The 18,376-nt window shown below is 43.1% G+C and overlaps 2 protein-coding genes across 2 annotated transcripts in view; one reads left to right on the forward strand and one right to left on the reverse strand.

Moving 5' to 3' along the window:
• The window catches only part of arhgap44a (Rho GTPase activating protein 44a), a 26,396-nt gene extending 12,823 nt beyond the window's left edge, over window positions 1-13,573 (forward strand). Inside the window, exons 10-21 of the mRNA XM_040124348.1 lie at window positions 426-553; window positions 1,356-1,467; window positions 1,957-2,038; window positions 2,226-2,306; window positions 2,888-3,001; window positions 3,114-3,205; window positions 4,125-4,308; window positions 5,396-5,584; window positions 6,717-7,229; window positions 9,152-9,297; window positions 9,405-9,806; window positions 11,564-13,573. Of these exons, the coding sequence (XP_039980282.1) occupies window positions 426-553; window positions 1,356-1,467; window positions 1,957-2,038; window positions 2,226-2,306; window positions 2,888-3,001; window positions 3,114-3,205; window positions 4,125-4,308; window positions 5,396-5,584; window positions 6,717-7,229; window positions 9,152-9,297; window positions 9,405-9,806; window positions 11,564-11,718 (2,198 nt within the window). The 3' untranslated portion in view covers window positions 11,719-13,573. The remainder of the gene's footprint in view (window positions 1-425; window positions 554-1,355; window positions 1,468-1,956; window positions 2,039-2,225; window positions 2,307-2,887; window positions 3,002-3,113; window positions 3,206-4,124; window positions 4,309-5,395; window positions 5,585-6,716; window positions 7,230-9,151; window positions 9,298-9,404; window positions 9,807-11,563) is intronic.
• A 3,598-nt stretch (window positions 13,574-17,171) lies between these two features.
• LOC120788259 (RING finger protein 222) lies at window positions 17,172-17,852 on the reverse strand. Its single transcript, XM_040123885.1, has one exon. The coding sequence runs from the start codon at window positions 17,833-17,835 to the stop codon at window positions 17,209-17,211; it is 627 nt and encodes a 208-aa protein (XP_039979819.1). The 5' UTR covers window positions 17,836-17,852; the 3' UTR covers window positions 17,172-17,208.
• Window positions 17,853-18,376: the final 524 nt, after the last annotated feature.

Raw genomic sequence — 18,376 nt, forward strand, 5'->3', positions numbered from 1 at the left:
TGTGTGTGTGTGCGTGTGTGCGTGCGTGCGTGCGTGTGCATGTGTGTGTGTAGAGATCTGCTGCATTTCTGCACCTGAAGCAATATCAAGATGAGAAGTAATGGAGTTAGTCGCCCTGACGTGTCATATAACAATCTCATTAATCCATAATTATCCGCCTTCATATTTCAGATATGGCTATTTTACAAGGGCTAAACCAATCATAGGGCTTAAACAACACACTCCTAATAATCACCAGAAGATATGGTACCAGTGAAATATTGAAATCTAACCTTGAAAGGTTAGAAATTCATGAATTTACAAATAGTGTCCCCAAACTTTATATACAGTCTTTCGGCCTTAAGTCGTCCAGGAAGAGATGGTGTGTACAGTGTGTAGGCTTGTTTGCGTCTGTGTGTGATTCGAGCTGCTGTCTTGTCTTGCAGAGGCGTGGGTGGAGAAGCCGTCGTTTGGCAAGTCTCTGGAGGAGCACCTGAATATTAGCGGGAGAGAGATTGCCTTCCCCATCGAAGCCTGTGTCACCATGCTGTTAGAGTGTGGCATGCAAGAGGAGGTAAGAGTGCAGCACATGCAAAGACACGCCCACACATCTCACTGAGACATTTTAGGTGTAGGTAAATATGCAAGTGTTGTAGTTTGTTTGTACATGAGTCTGTGCCATTGCACACAGCGGATTCCTCACAATTACACTCTTGTTTGTCATCCTTCTATTTGATGTGGTAGCCTCGAAACCAATCCCACTCACACACAGCCAGACAGGTATACATGCCGATTAGTGCACATAGAGACTCCAATGAAAATGCATGCCATATATGTGCTAATATCAATTTAAAAAATATCATATTAATTTGATGTAATTGGTATAATTGACAAAAATGAAGACTGTCTTAAAGAACAGAGCTGCTGTTTCCTCCAGTATTCAGATAGTTAAAACATGACTCAAGAGCTTATATTGGCTAAATTTAAATTATATGGAGGAAATAGCGAGAGGACAGGTGGCAACATCTTTGCAATAGGAAACAACACTGCTTGTGTGATTTTAATTGTGAGAAATATAAGCACTAACACAATGGCCGTGATGTTGACGATGGTTCTTGCTTGTTTGTGGTAGTTAGACCAATTAAAATCCTCTGATATGCTTTGAAAAATGGTGGACAGAAATATAATGTAAGTATAGCCTTCTTGTTTTGTAGATAATGGACTCAAATATGCAAAACCACCAGTGTGATCCTCGTTTATTCCTCATCTACCAGTGACAACGATAGATGCTATTACTTTTGCACAGCATTCATGCACACGTCATTTTAGATCTGATAATTTAACATGATTATGGGTTTCCTGTCTGTGGGCTGCAGGGCCTCTTTAGAGTGGCTCCGTCAGCCTCCAAGCTGAAGAAGTTGAAAGCCTCCCTGGACTGTGGAGTTCTGGATGTGCAGGAGTACTCCTCCGACCCACACGCCATCGCAGGTGAACTACACCCACGCAAATGCCTTGTTCAGAGCCCATTTCCATAACAACAACCCCTAAACTCTGTCACTGTAAGTTAGGAAAAAAAATATCTCTATGTAAAAGGCAACGATTTTTCCTCAGTGTCTGTGATGTTCTCTTATGTTGTGGAGAGTTTGTTGGTACCATACAAAAGTTCTTGGGTTGATATTGGACCTAGTTGGTGGAAAATGTGGTTCTGCGGGGTGAGCATAACAGTTACTAAACAGTCTTCATCAGCTCTCCCCTCAGTGCTGTTTTCCTAAAGACTCTCTGTTCTGATATTGCTGTCCATTTCACACATTAGCATGAAGTCTGTGTTGAGCAATCTCAATCTGGCAGCTGCACTAGCCGCAAGGGCCTGCTGCAGGGGAGCGGAGATATGGTGCATGGCCTCAGCAGTGCTTTGAAGACAGAAAACGATCCTCCGGTTCTCTCAAAAAGCTGACCAGTTTTTACGCTCACCCACAGGGGCTCTGAAATCATACCTCCGTGAGCTCCCCGAGCCTTTGATGACCACTGAACTGTATGATGAATGGATTCAGGCCTCCAAGTTAGTTGCTGTTTTGTTTTTTTTTCGTTAAAAGCATTTTCTTGAATTATGGCACTGGCCATGATGAAGAACAGAAAATAGTTCAAAGCCTTTTTACAGAGGGCCTTAACTGCCAAAATGAAAAATGGTGACATTTAATAGGAAATGGAGCAACAATATAACCATAATGATTGTTTTATTTCCCCAGCATTCAAGATATGGACAAGAGACTCCAAGCATTAATGGCAGCATGTGAAAAACTCCCCACAGACAACTTGAACAATTTCAGGTCAGATGCTTTCCCCGATTTTCTGTTCCCACGTGGCCGGACTACTATAAAAAGACAGAAAAGCAATGTGCAGTATGACGCTGTGCAGTTTCAGTCCAACCTGCACCACCAACTGGCAGGGAAAGGTAACAGCAGCACGAGGTTGGAAATGCAGATATTCGCGCATCACCAGTTACAGGCAAAGAAATGACTGGTCCCACCTCTACATAATTACTTTTACAGCTGTTGTAATCATTGTATGCAAGGTGGCAAGTTCAGATTTGCAGCAAATATTAATCTCTTGGTTTGTGGAAAACAACATCAACATTATCTGCAGGTTTAAACCGCTGCTGCTATTAGTTGACTTTCACATACAGCAGATGGCGCAGGTTGGGATGTGTCGAACAATGATGATCTCATTGAGCAGCTCTGCCTTGTGGAGCGTCTTTAGCCTGGAAGTGGCAGGGTATGTTTGTGAGTCAGTTAAAATATGTGGAGAAATAGCAATCTTGACAGTTAGCGGCTCTGTGGTGCAGGTAGGAAATGAGGAAACGGGTTAAAAATAGATTTTTAAGATGCAATCTTTCATTTGAATCCCACAGATATCTAATCAAGTTCTTGGCCAAGCTGAGTGAGTATCAAGATGCAAACAAGATGACTCCCGGTAACATGGCGATTGTCCTCGGCCCTAACTTGCTCTGGACACACACTGAACCGTATGTATTCGTAAAACAGCTCGTGTAAAAATCATTTTTTCATAGTTTTATTTTAACCTAAAATTATTAAATAATGTTTATACTGTGGCCCACTCCTTTGTCTTCCTTCCAGAAACATGACGGAGATGATGACCACCGTGTCCCTACAGATTGTTGGCATCATTGAGCCCATAATCCAGCATGCTGACTGGTTCTTCCCTGGAGGTGGGAATCACATCCTATGTATGTAATTTTGTAGTCGGGCTGGGCACCATATAAATCGATCGATTTATCGATCTTCTATCGTTGTAATTGAAACGTGGGATTTAAAAAAATATATATTTTGTCGATTATGACCCACAATTTTGCTCAAATTTTGTTCAAGTTAACACACAGAACCATTTGCTGAGACTTCTTCCAGAATTATTATTGACTTGAGAATGTCTGCTTAAAATCAGTTTGAATTTTTTATATTATTATTTATTATTTTCATTTATATGAATTACTTGATATAATATTAATATACTTGTGCGATCTCAAAATGAGAAAAAGCCTAATGGTCATTGTGATTTATTTTTCCTTTCGCTCAGCCCTATATGAATATGATGATACCTTGTGATTCCGTAGGTGTCCTTCATAGGCTGTCAGTACACCTACACTGAAACGCGCTATAACAGAAACAACAAAAACATAGATGAAAAAAGGGCAATACACAGTATATAATGAACTGTTGGTGAGTGCTGATGATGTGATTGAGGCTTCAGCGTCATGTAACACCTAACTAAGGGCAGCAGTTCATGCTGTGTTTGCTTTTTAAAGACTGTGCCTTGTCATTCGCTATAATATATTATAAATATATATTTTGGTAGTCTTATTCTTGACTTTGTGTATTGTTACTATGTGGAGGAAAAGCATGCAACAAAGCAAAATGTTAAAATCCACTATAATTTCGTATTTTTTATATAGAAATACTGTTTGAAAACAGTTATTTAAATCAGGATTTTATCTCTTTTAGGTAACATAGTGTAATATTCTTGAATTTGGTAGATCATAATTTTCTAGAGTAGTCGTGTGCCCTCACAACACACACACTGCTGTAACTACAGCGTACTGTATGCTGATGGTGTGTCTGCTTCTCCCTCAGAGATTGAATTCAACCTGACAGGCAGCTATGGCAGCCCGATCCACACTAACCACAACTCCAACTACAGCTCCATGCCTTCACCAGACATGGACCAATCTGATCGCAAGCAGCAGCACGACCAGAGCCGACGCCCACTGAGCGTCGCCACTGACAACATGATGCTGGAATTTTACAAGAAGGATGGGTATGATGCCAAGTGCATCCTTCTGCTGCCCACCTCTCACTCTCTCGTTCTCGTTCTCTCTTTCCACCCACGCCTCCTCTCAGGCATCTGATATTGAATTCTTATATTTGAAGAGGGCAATACTTGCACATTAAAAATCCATTACCTTGTTGGAGTATCAACAAATCCTGTGATCTAAGGCTTTCGCTCGAGTGAATCAGAAGCCTCTATAGGCCACGGAGAGGTGAGGACCTTACTGTGTATCTCACCTGTCAATTACTCCAGCACTTACAACTACGTCCCTTATTATAAGGATAAGGCTGAAATCTCGTTTCATTTGAATACATGGGGCTGAATTGCCTTGAGTGGCGTTGTCTCTATGGCAACGGGCCTGATGGAGGGCTGCTGGTTACCTCTTTTTTTCTCAGGAAGTATTCCTCCAGTGCTATCTTCCCGTCCTCCCACTCCCAGCTCCTCCTTCGCAGTCTCGCTAGCACGTCACCTGGCCTGAGTCATTCACCCAGCCGGTGGAAAATCACCGGCAGAATTAGAACCGATGGCTTCAAAATACCCCCGTCAAATTAAGAAATAAAATTATAGTCATCGATCTAGATCTGTGCATCCCATAATCAGCAGCGACCGATATGGGATGACAGAATAGCTTTCATTTGAATGTAGAGGAGCTCAGGGAAAAGTTTCTGCTGCGTTCGTGTGTTTGTGCATTTTTAAGACCGAAGAGGTTTTAATTAGAAAAAACAAGCTTTTCATTGGTGCTCAGTAAATAAGTGCAGACAGTTTAAGTGGCCTGACATCACCTCTGGAACATCCCTTCTGTTTCTTCCTGCCACTGCCGATCTCATCTCCCCATTATATACAGTATGCTATATACTGAGTGTCTGGGTGGTTAAAGTATGGTGTTGTGAACCATGTCTGCATTACCTCTGACCTCATATCCCTTTGGCCTCTCTTCTCCCCTACTAACGCAGCATTAGGAAGATACAAAGGTACCGTTTCATGCCCTTTTCCCACTTCTTTCCTTACTTACCCTCACTCACCTCGTAGTGCGTTTTTTACCATCATATATGACTCAATATGCTTTTATCTCCAGTATGGGCGTCCGGGTTATGGATACCTCCTGGGTGTCTCGCAAGGGCTCATCCACTCTGGCACGCAAGGCCTCCTCCACCCCTCCAGGCATGCAAGGCCCCGGCTCTCCTGCAGACACGCTCATCCCCGAGCAGCCTGGAGAGCTCGCCACCTCCCCGGCCGCGACACCGCCGCCTGGAGAAAGATTTTGGTAAGTCACCATGGAGACGCTGTTCCCCCCCTTCTTCACGCATCCGCTCCTTTCCATTTTTATTGTCATCACCATCATCATCATCACCATCATGAAGTTCTCAGCTCTGTGTGATCGAGATCCTTGGCTGTGTTAATCATACATTCATTAATTTGCAATGCCTCTCGTGTTCCTTTTCTGTCAACACCTTCATGTCTCATTCTGTTGTTCTATTATGATTTCTCACTCTCTACATTTCCTCACTTTCTCCAGTTTGTCAGGGAGATGTCACTGTGGGTTAAATTTTCAAAAGGATAATGACATTTTTGACTCCAACTGAAGGGTTTTAGTTGAAATACTGTATGGAAGTCTTGTTTCTGTACACGGCACTAAGCTTCAATCTGCAAGTCCTTGCGAGCATGCTAATATCTCCAGTATCCCATTATTGTGGCTTGGCTATCTCAGCTTTGGTCGTGACTTTTTTCCTTTTCTGTTGACACTCAGACTGATTTCATCATTTTTTGGTATGATTGTCTCAGTAAAACACATGAATAATCACCTCATGGTCGCTGGCTCTGTCTGTGTGGCAGACAAGAGATAATATGGCTTCTAGTTTGGCTGGCTTCCCCCCTCCTCTCCTTTGGCTCTTTCAGCCAAAGAAAGGGTTTTGTGTCTGTTTCACACTGCCCTGGGCTGACTGCAGGACCTGCAATGCAAACAAGCCTCAGAGGATTAGGGCAGACAGGGTTTCCATATGCAGCAGTTGAGGAGATTCAGTCATCAGGTCAGCTTGATAGTATTGTAAGCCGCAAACCAGCACTTTGGCTCCAGAGACAGATCCTCACAGCTCCATGCAGTGTGCAGACACAAGGTGATCACTGTATTCTTTTCCTTTGGCAATAAAACTTTATTTTCTTTTGTTGTTTCTTTGTGCTTGTCTTTGTATCTGCACTAAGATGACTGTGTGCTAAGCTTGGTGCCCATCGCCCACCCTAAAATGCAATTTTTTTCTTTTTTTTTTTCCTGTTTTTGGCTACGGACCAACTAATACCCTAATCATCAAAACAGCTTATCGTATATCGCTCCAATGCGTCTCCCTGTTCAATCACTAGAGCTGTTTCTTTTGTGCTGTCTATTCTCTTAATATCTACAGCTCAGACAACGTGTCGCCCAATCGGCCGGACACCTCTCATGCCCACCCACCCCCAGGGGAGGACCGGCCACCGCCCCCTTACCCCACCTCCTCGTGCCACACTCTCCCCCACCACTTCTACCCAAAGCCCCCACCCTGCGCTCGCCCTGTGGCACCGGGTCCAGAGTCCCAGCCTCCTGGCTCACCCCCACCCCCAATGCGCTGGTCTGGCTTCACTCCCCCAGCCCCACCCCCTTCCTCTTCTTCTTCCTCCTCCTCCTCGTCACTTGACATCAATTCGAACCCCAAACCCAGCTGTCTGCACTTCCCCAAGCACAGTCCTCCTGGTGACATGTCGCATGCCCCCCCACCAGACACTAATGCTTCACCACTCTACATCAAAACCCCCTTGGTACTAACCCGCCATGACCAGTCCCTTGGCAACCCCCCTAGCCTCCCTTCGTCCGCACCCCCGCCCCCGCCGTGGGCTGCCTGTCCATGTGCCCGAGAGAGAGGACCCCCAAGGCTGACTAGGTAAATACAACACACCCGAGGCCACTATGGATGCATCACAGAGTGGCAGCTGTATCTCTCCTCTCCTCTAGCTCGCTGGCTTATATTTTTCTTTTTGCTTTTTTTTCCTCCCCCTTCAAATTACATATCTCAGATTCTGTAACATTCAGGTTGCCCGGGGATCCCTCTCATGGGGTTGCCTAGCAACTAAGGATGTTACTGGCTTATGTAGCGCTCGGTTTGATGCTGATATTGAGTAGACGATAAATACATGAATACATGCGGCATATGGCTACCACACAGCATATGAATGTATTTATTCTACGGTTTTTGCAGCAATTTTTTTACTAACCAGCAGAAGGAAAACATCACTTTTTGAAGGAAGTAAAGATTTTCAAGGTCAGTATTGTAGTAGTATAATATCTTCATATAACATACGCATCTTCCAACTACACCTAAGGTGCTGAGTTTGGTTAGAGTGTCTGTGGTGGTTTCCTGAGTCGTAAGTCTTTGATGTTACAACCACACAGGACAGCATGAATCATTACAGCAAATTCTTGTCAGACGTCAGAACAAGCTCGTCTGACAATGCTCCTTCTTGTCATTGGGTGGCTCCATGACTCCCCATTCAGATGGCTTATTTGTTGGAGGCAAACCGCTCAAAGGGGTTGCAGGAGATTGCAGTTAATCAGATGTCACATTATCCTAAATGTGACTATTCTGCAGTATGGCTGCTCTTTGTGGGTGAGACTTCTTTGAGCTAAGTCTTGTATTTGCAGCTATACTAGTTCATATTATTGAGTGTATCCTTGCTAAGTGCACGTGATGTCTTCATTGTTGCCTGCTCTACAAAAAGTAGGTTTAGATTTATCTTGTCAGGTGCAGCTCTACTTTCTGTGCATCGTCACTACTGTTTGTATTGTGTAGAAATCAACCTAATGCTTAAGTTAATTTCTAAGCTTCTGTCCAGAGAAGCATTCATCTGTGCTACTTCTTCTACAAATATGTGCACCCTCTGTTTGCTAATGCTGTAAAAAAAAAATTCTTCGAGCTCAGTGGTGTTTTGGTCAGGAGTCCATCCTGAGTTTGAAATCTTGTGAGTTCAGTTCAGATCCCAGTTGAGCTATAGTTCAGTCAGTCAACATCATAAAATTGCCTTGGTTCAGATCACTAAGCTTCTGTATCTACTGAGAGGAAAAGACTTTGAAATTTTTATCTATTTTTTTTTTTTTTTAATAAGACTCAATCCAGTTTACTGGTTTTCTGAAAACCAGGGTTTGAAGATTTTTATTTTTTATTTTTTTTTGGCTCTTTTTTTATTCGATATAACTGAAATTTCGGATTTTTTTTCTATAATTAACACATAAGTACTATATCCTTTCGGATATAATAATGCTGGTTAAATGTTTAGAAATGTTCACTGGGTTTGCCAGGCAGCATCTGTCCAGTTAACAGTGCCATCCAACTTCATTATTTCAGTAAAAAAATCAATATATTGACATTCTCAATCCCTGGGTGGTAGATGACATTTTCATCATTGCATAAGACACCAATAGATGCTAGATGCTAATGTTTGATGTACTGTGGTTTGAACATGCAGAAAGATTTAAGACTTGAGGGACTTATGTGCACCATTTGTATCCAAAACTGTTTAATAAAAGGTGTTTAAAAAGATATGACACTGTTTGGTCTGTAAACCACTGACTTGCTTCCCTTGATGCAGTGCTGACATCATTTTCGTGGTTTCAGAAAGCTTTGGTAACATTGGTAACGGCGTAATCAAAATTTGTGACACACCCATAAATGATAATAATGATGATGATGGTGATGGTGGCACTGAGGCAATGTACATGAGGTATACTGACAGTTCAGAATCTAAATGTGTTCACAAATAAACTGTGTCTGATACTGTTAGCACACTAATGTCTGCCTGTCTTTTTCAGTTCGTTGAAGAGTAAAGAGCTCTCCCCTGTAATTGGACACAAAGCCATCCAGGTGGCAGGTCCAACAGTCCCCCCCAGCAGCAGTCCTCAGAGCAGCAGCCAGTCCCCCCACTCCACAGAGCACAGTCCACACACCCTGCGCAAAGGTCAGCACCTCTCTCTGTGTGAGCTTACGTTGACTTTCTGGAGTTTAAGAGGATGTATTTTCATTTTGAACAGGAGACGGTAAAATTTCCGCATTGTGTGTTTCCAGGTTCCAAGAAGTTGGCCCCTGTGCCTCCCAAGGTCCCATATGGCCAGTCTGGCGGGATGTCCGACCAGTCCACAGGTCAGCCGTCACCGGTCAGCCTGTCTCCCACACCTCCTAGCACCCCCTCCCCTTATGGACTGGCCTGCCCTCCAGGGCAAGTGCCCCCATCCTCCCCTGGGCAGACCCCCTTGGGGGCGCCCCACTCCCTTTCGTCCCCGTCCTCCCTGACCGGAACACTCACCAAGTCTCGGCCCACCCCCAAACCCAGGCAGAGACCCAGCCTTCCCCCTCCTCAGCCGCCCACAGCCCCTCCGGGGCTCACTGGCCTGGCCCCGGCCCCAGTTCCCCAGCCCCTGGAGCAGGGCCTCCTGGATGGACTGTCTCCTGGGGAGAGCATGTCTACAGGTAAACATCAGCCCTTGGCACCAACACCCCCCCCGCAGCCACAGGTGGGGCTGCAGCGGCCCTCTCTCAGACTCGCTGTGGCTCTGTCCAATGGAGACGGTGGACGAGTGTAGGACTCTGTAGGACTTGTCACTATAGATGTAGACGACACCTGTCCCCTTTATTGACTGTTCCCAAGCGAATGTCTGAATGAATAATAGTTGCCTTTTAGACACAGATGCCTGACAATTATACAATGTAAATATTAGCATTTTTGTGCTATTGTAGTGAGCAGAACTACTGACCTATGTATTCATTGCTTGTGTTATGTGATGATGTTTCTGGGTAATGTGTGGAAACATCAGAGAAGCATAGCTCGTCCTGCTTGTATGGAAGTTGCCATTAGATTCATCATGTGCTCTCTGTTTATCTGTGTTACCCAGACCCTCACTCGGCAGAGGTAGGTCAGAGGCTTACACGGTTCACACCAGTCCAGTCTCGCTTGCTGCGTAGCAGGCGTGGAAACGTAGCCAGAGAAGCCCCACATTATATCCACAGCATGATGTTCTGATGATGAGGTGTTCTGTCAATATATACCAGTCCTTCTGTCACTTTGTTATATTTATCATTCTCTTGTTCCCCCTGCTACTATTGTGTACCTTGCAGCTGTGTGAGGCCAGGGATTCAGTGTGGGCTAAGTGTGAGGGGGACTTTTAGGGTAAGCCAGATCGCCCCCGCCCAATGCGCTCCATCTCACTGCCTGGCCTCATGCCGTGGCTGCCTCTGGGGTCTCCTGCAGCCTGCCTCAATCGTACCTACCTATAGCGCTCAATCAGAAAATCTTCCCTATTACCCATTGGCAGGTTGACATTATTAAATCTTTGCATGGCGTTGTGGTTCGACCAGTAATGCATGGCTTAAGGACTTCCCAGAGTGCACCACACTGCGCTCACATTGCAGATGCCGTTGCTTATAAAAGGTCCATCTTAAAGCCCCCCCTCCTTTCGTTCCGCATTCCCAGCCCTATGCCAGCAGACATGCCCCTCTAACGCTGCTGCTACCGGTATCGGGGGCCACAGGTAACCCCCAGTCCTCCTTTGGCAGGTTCATCGCTTTTTATAATCTCTCCTCCTTCTTACTACACTGCCACGCTCCATCTCATTCCTACACAGGACTAGTGATCAGTCTCTGCTTGGACCTGCTGCTTTCAGTAAATGCAGCAGCACTTAAGAATATATCTATATTTAGTGCAAATATCCAGTCCTCACGAGATTTCCATTGTTACTTCAAGCCCACTTGGTGTCTTGGTGCCATTTTTCCACAGAGTTCCACACACATCTTGTTGCCTCTGTGTTGGTTTATCTGGCCATTGTTGTAAACGTGTACAGTAACGTGTCATTGTGCAGTCATCTTGACCTGTTATTGTATTTTATCTGGCAAAATATCTGTTGTTGTTGTCTCAAAAGACACAAAAAGCTGTGAGGTGCCACAGTGGTCGCCACCACGTTTGTCCAGGTGTGACTAGCAAGACACAGGAAACACCCCTGCCTAGAATGTGAAGCACATGTAATCTACTGATTCTTCCAATCAGGGCAGACATCATATGCCACTTACCATGAGCTCAGACTCAAAACGATTAATATAATTTCTGCTCTCTTCCGTTTCTTACACCTCATTATCACCATCATACGCCCTCTTCTCCTCCTCCTGTTGCTCATCATCACCATTTCCACCATTCTGCTCCTCATACTCACATTTCCCACCATGCTCACCATTAGATATCTTCAATTATGAAATCCCCTCCATCAATGTCAATCTGGACAGCCTCATCGATGAGTTCAGCGGTGCCCCCTGCAGGAGGTCCCTGGCAGTGACAGACTCTCCAGAGGGGGATGCTGTGCCTGAGGAGGAGCCCCAGAGCACCACTCTATGACCTATGACCCTAAGGCATCACAGCTTACCAGCACCCCTATGGCTGTACATACTCTTTAACTGTCGCCGCCAAGGCCTGATGGAAACACCGATTGGCCTCACCAATGCCCACCTGAAACCAGAACTCGAACCCTCCCTCACATCTGCTACAGGCTGCAACGAAACACATCTCTTATTATTGCTCGCTAGTACGTAAATGTGACTACAAAAGAACACCAAAATGCCATAGTGGAGGAACAGTTGCCTTTAGGAGGAAAGACCGGAATATAGATGAGTATTAAATTAAAATATTTTTTCAGTTGTTACTTTTATCTTTGGCTTTGCTTTGTTCATCTTGGTTGTTTGATGCAGTGGTTTGTATTTCCTGTGCTTTTTTCAATTTCTTTTTTTGCCTTATTGGAACGTGCAATGAAATTGCAATGTGATATTCATGAGATGTTCAACTTTTGTTTAGGGAAACTCAGAGCCTGACGTGGTTAGGAGCAAAGCCCATCCTCAGGGTTAAACAGAGAGAAGGAGTGAGAGAGTAATCTGGTTATATTGCTCACAGGGTATTCAAGCTTTGTGCACATTAGGAAAATGCTGAGCCCAGCCAGTTGCGCATGCAAGACGGAACATTAAATGCAGTTTGAGTCTTATCACACCCAGTTTCGATTTCCCCCTCTTCTATCACTTCTATTAAAACTGTAGATCTTTACCTGACATTTACCTTCATACAGGTGAACCCACTTTAACACACTTTATACCAGCACAGTATAAGAAGAATGTTACTGTAAATTCAAGTTTTTGAACTAATAACATCTGTTATTCGGTTATGAAGAAAGCACCAGTGGGATCGAACTGCTTCGGATCAAGGGGCTCAGAATGGCAGTGTTTTATTTTGTGTGAGTGTTTCTGTTGTTGTTTTCCTTGGAGAGTAAATTTAGACTACCCCATGTGCTGTTACAGTTTGATGATAACGGATGGATGAACACACTGCCTTTCGGTTCATATGATTCTCTCTCTTAACCTTGTTTCAAGTGCTTCAGGTTCAGTGACCTTTGACCCCTAGTGTAAATACAAAGACTGTACATAAATTGATGTATATAAATCTGAGAGGAAAGGTATATGTAAAATGCATATCTTGAATATATAAAATAATATATGTGCTGATATTTATCATGTGTAGAAAATGTAATGATTAAAAATTTGATGTTATTTTTGTCCCTGCACACAATGAACAGGTCTACTGTAGATTCATAATCTTTCACTTTACCACCAGGTAACAATGATGCTGCAGCAGAAATGCAGAATGTTATTTCTGCTAGAAATCAATTGTGGTCTTTCCAATTCTGTCTCCTTTGCTTTGACTTCAGGCATGCTAGAGCGCTAATGAGTTACACACCAATACCCTATCTTTTCTTCTTTTTTAATCACTCATTTGATAGATTTCTGTGTAAATAATTATAATACTTTGAGCCCACTTGGACCATGTAATTAAGATATAATGAGGCTAAATGTAGTCCTAAGCCCATATTTTTGGACTGACTATAGCAAAGTAAAAATACTTGCTTATTCAATCAGAAAAGCTAATGTGTAGTCAAATTTGGCACACCTGCTGTATCACTTTCTAAATTGGAAAATGTTTGTGTCCTTTCTTGGTATTCTCACAGCAGATGATTAATTAGAGGTATTTCAAATTCATCAGATAACAGATGCTGCAGTGTCACTTTTTTTAATTTCATGCAGAATGTCTTAGGACAATAATTTTGTCAATTTAAGTGCAATTACAGTGTTTACTGATCCACCTCAGTCCAAAAAGTGGTCAAAGTCACCCTTCCCAAAAAAGCCATTAATTTTATTGCAAAGCAATTTTTTTTTAAGTTTGGAGTTTTTTTTCGTGTGTGTGTGTGTGTGTATGTGTGTGTGTGTGTGTGTGTGTGTGTGTGTGAGTTAACTTCTTACAAAGAGACTGACCTCTCTCCAAAAGTGATCCATGGTTTGCCTCAGTGTGTGTTCTCAATGGACTATGTTTCTGAAGAGTTTGGTGATGTTGATGATTATATTGATAGCTGTGGTGATTTTATGACAACGATTGCAAGTGCCCTCACACTGGTTATTATTTTGGAACTATGGGCCTAATCAATGTGTACTAGAGGTTTCATTGTCTTTGCCGGATCCATACATTTATACGAGGAGGCAGGGGTATCTCTGAATGTGACTCACTCAGATTTCAAACGGTAGGGTACCTGTTTTTGTAATAACTAACAGGACAATTGAGAGCTAGTTTTTGGAATAAGGTTACTTAGGGCCTGTTGGCATGTATTATTATCAGTACAGGGCAGTATTACTGTAATGCTTTTGTGCATAAAAACTGGAACTTACAGCCACCTGAAAGCATGCATTCATATTCATTATAGGTGTGATTATTATGCTGCTGAAAAGAAATAATGTCTGTATCCTCCCCCCAAAACACGAGTGAGAATTTCATCGCATTTCTAATTTCAGACAGCAAATGAACTTTACAGCAGTTTTCAAGAGTATATTCGTAAGAGCCACTTTTTTGCACCTAATAGTACACTGTTACGTAGTTTTATCAAGCATTTTAACTACTGTAGGATTATATTTCCTACCTCACCTCACCACCAAGTATGTTGGTCTAAAGTAAAGCTCAATTTGTTTACATTTTGTGGGGGTGATTTTAAATGAGAAAAAAAGGAAAATCCGAAATAGTGTCATGCATGCGCTTAGATAGTCTTTTGATAATCCACATTTTGTGTCATTCACTGTCTTTTTCGGGATTGTAAGAGGGTCAATGAATAAAGCGTACTGATGGACTCCAGAGAATGTGGATCACAATAAATGGTCCTGAATGGGTTTTGAGCCGTGCGGTAGAGGAGTGGACGTTGCCTGTGGATGTACTGCCTCCTTCTGCTTTCACTACTAGTGTACAAACAAAACCTGCCGCTTGTCAAGCCCACCATGCCCACCCCTTCCTCCTCTGCTTAGCATATCAAGTGGAACACAGTGTGTACTGTGAAGCCTACCTGCAATCCTTATCAGAATGTCAGAAATAAATATATATATTAAACTCTACATTTTTAATAATCTCACCTGGTTCATGTGGGTTTTATTTCAGTTTGTTGTTTTTGTTTTTTTTTAGAAAAAATAGAACTGTTACTCAAGACCTTTGTTTGCCCATAAAATGTCACTGTTTAAGTGAAAACTGCCCTGATAAATGCATTGTTAGCATTTCCACCAAAGAGATATTTTTGGTTCTAAACACCAAAACTCTAAAGGTTCTTAAAATTCAAAAGGATGATTGTATCAGAACTTTGGTTTTTCTTCATTACCTCAATTTAATCATCATACACAGATTTATTTTGCGGTGGTGAAAAGTAGGTAAAACTAGCCCTACCTCGGCAATAAAATGCTGCTCATGTGTTGATGCATCAGTATTAACAAGCTAATAATTTCATATATAATATAATCAGTCACAAGGGAAATTTTACCACAGAATCAGTTCTTTTACTTAAGTACATTTTCCTAATAATACATCTGTACTTTTACTTAAGTAGGATTTTTAACGCAAGGTTTTTATTTGTAAAAACCGAGTACTTGAACACTGTTGTACTGGTACTTAAGTAAAGGATCTGAGCTCTTCTTCCACCACTGCCTAAAGTTTAGGAATACATATACAATAGCGTTAGCTTAGTTGTGGTGAGACTACCAACAGCTGATTCATTGAGCATTTTTTTCACTCTTGACACTGTCGTAATTTGACCTGAATAAAGTCCTGCTATTATTCTTTTTCAGCTGTTGTCTCTTTGCCGTGGCTTTTACAATTTTTGGATTCATTTTGGTCCATGGACTGACACAAACAGCCACAAACAGGAAAAAGTCGGATTTATCGAATGAATTAAATCATTATTATCCTCCTCCAATACTCAGAGAAACCAGGTAGGGCCAGAAAGCAGAAGCCTCTTAAAATGTGTAACCTGTAGGACTGGCCCAGCGGGATGACGGAAGGCTTGCCACAGGAAGAAAGTAGGAGTGTCCAGGTTTGTCAGGATGGTGGTGATACGGATAAAGTTCATTCTGAGAACTAGTCTTTCATTAGTCATCACTTGCAGTGCGGTACACAGCCGGAGCCTCCACCTCAGGCTGTGTAATGCACTGCAAGTGTGCAAATGTTTTAACTCCCTGCTCAAGAGGAATTAGAATTAGACTTGTTTCTAAGAAATCGACTGCCACATTATTTTATTTTTCAGTTTTTTCGTAACTTCTATTGATTTCTTATTTTTGCAAAAATAAACCCAATAAACCCCTCTCTGCTGTCTCCATCTGTATTCTTAAAGAGTCAGTGGTAATCTAATGCTACAGTCCAGCAGTGTATCTCCTTACGGCAATCAGCCAGGCTCAGCTCATCCCTACCTGCCTGTCTATCTCCTTCAGACTGCCATGGGGGCATCAATTATTTCTTACTGAAGGCTTCAAAGGTGACACCGTTTACAGCGTCTTTATACACACTGCCAGGGAAGCCACTCACATGCTGCAATGGGTGGTACTGAAGGGACCAATGCAAACAGTTACTCCATCTAGTCATCCAGTTCATCACTTTTCCGCATGTCTGAGATCACAGTGTAAAATGGAAATTGTGTGAGAATGTTTTTTAAATGTCTGACACTTCTCCTTGTGATGTGAGGAGGAGAGAAAGTCTGTCAACATGGCACCCCAGCTGTTTTAACATCGTCTTCATTATCACACTTTGCTCCCTCACTTAACCCAGCTCATGTCTTGCAACCAAAATCTAACCCCTTTGTTTTTCCTCTGATGACGTCTGCAGACACACAAAACAACTCTGAAAGTGAGATAGCTGTTGATACGCCTGTAGTTTGCAGCTTTTCCCCATATTGTTATTGCCTGCTGGTTGGAAACAGGGTATCCAACAACAGGGTAACACAACAATGAATTGAACTGCTTTAACAGCAGCGGGGTTATGTAGGTTTAAACGATTTTCATTTGCATTTTTTCCTAAATAACTGTTTAAATTAGACCCTAAAAATGTCCACTCTCGTTGAATTTACCAACTTTTGGATGTGCTTTGACATTGTTAAAGTTTCCTTTGTGTATGCTTCTCATAAAACAGGTAGAACTTGTCACAGACAGGAATGCAAAACAAAAGGCTTAGCTGTCGAGGCTTTCCTAACCTTTACTTTACTTTAGACTGTTGCTTGGTAATCTGCATAAAGGAGTTAGGCATGCCTATAAACTCCCTGACTTTTTTCCTTAAAATCGGGGAAGGAAACTGAAAAGCCTGCTCATATCTTAAAAACCATGTTGCAAACTAAACTATATACAGAATTATGCATTTTCAGTGGATCGAATACACATTGCAATACTCAGATTATTATTATGAATTTGTGGAAATTTAGAGAGAGTTTTTTTTCTAGAAATGTCAGTTCATCATTCACAATTGGCACTTCATAATCCCAGCATCCGTATCACTGGGCTATGCCAACAAAATCCAGGGCAAAGTTGCAGCCACCAGTGCGAGGACAGTAAACGCTGACAGCAAAAAGAGCAGGCATCGTGCAGTTGTGCAAATCCTGCGCCTTCGCCTGCGCTGGGGCTGAACCACAGTCATCACAACGCCGAGCGCATCTTCCTCTGCCATGGGTCGCCCTTGGGCGCTTATGATAAAGATCTGAGATGCATTGTGGCTGGGGCTGATCAACCTCTGGCGACGGGCTCGCTCAGAGATCCCCCTGAAGCAGTGGGCGATCCGATTAACTCCCCTCGGTAAAGTGTCCCCGGAGGTGCGCTGTGCGCTCTGGGGCTGTCCCAGTGGCCGAGGGAGAGGCACCTCCAGGGTCTGCCCCTCGTGTGGATCCTTGTCCGCCTCCAGGGACGCCGGCGCTTCCTTTTGTTTCTTGATGAATGTAAGATTTCGGCAGATGGGGCAAACGATTGTGTCTCTGATGTTCCCATCGCTGTTGATGCTGACCAGCGTTTTGACCAGGCAGTCGTGGCAGAAGACATGTCCGCAGCTCAGAGTCCTTTCGGTGCCCAACAGACACTCGTAGCACACTGGGCACTCTCGTGCGTCCTCCTGGCTATCTTCTTTGTAAAATGCCATGGAAGGGAAAATAACCACCGCAGCAAGAGAGTCGGGCTATTGCCGAAATTACTCAGACCAAAAATAGACTCCCTGGTATCTGTAGTGTGAAGCCCTATCCAAGTTATGTCTCCCTCAGCGCATGACTTTCTTTACTTTTGGCGTTGGGTGGAGGCGAGAGCGGCGCCCTGTAAAACAGGGCCTGCCACCTGTGGCTGCTGTGACTTGACTGGTTGGGTCCCCTGGAAGGATTATTGCCAGTTCAAGCGGCCAAGCTGGTTCACGTTTCATGCTCTTCATAGTAGGAACTATATACTGGCTTTTCTTTCTTATGTTTTTTCAGAGCTGCAGCTTATACGGTGTAGTGATTCCAAAGTGGGTTTGATTTCACAATAACCATTCCAAATTAATAATGTTACTTATAAGCCCAGTTCTTGTTTTTCGATCCAGTGTCTTCTCCGACACAAATGCATTAATTTGGGACAATATCGCGCCCCTAATTAATAAAATAAATAGAATTGAAGCTATAGCTTTAATTCTATTCTATTCCATTGCCAGTGTG

The sequence above is a fragment of the Xiphias gladius genome, chromosome 3 (assembly GCF_016859285.1).
Source record: "Xiphias gladius isolate SHS-SW01 ecotype Sanya breed wild chromosome 3, ASM1685928v1, whole genome shotgun sequence".
In the NCBI taxonomy this organism is placed as follows: domain Eukaryota; kingdom Metazoa; phylum Chordata; class Actinopteri; order Istiophoriformes; family Xiphiidae; genus Xiphias; species Xiphias gladius.

Bases quoted from the DNA above. Each gene is read 5' to 3' on its own strand.
- LOC120788259 (XM_040123885.1), bottom strand. From the start codon at position 17,835: ATGGCATTTTACAAAGAAGATAGCCAGGAGGACGCACGAGAGTGCCCA.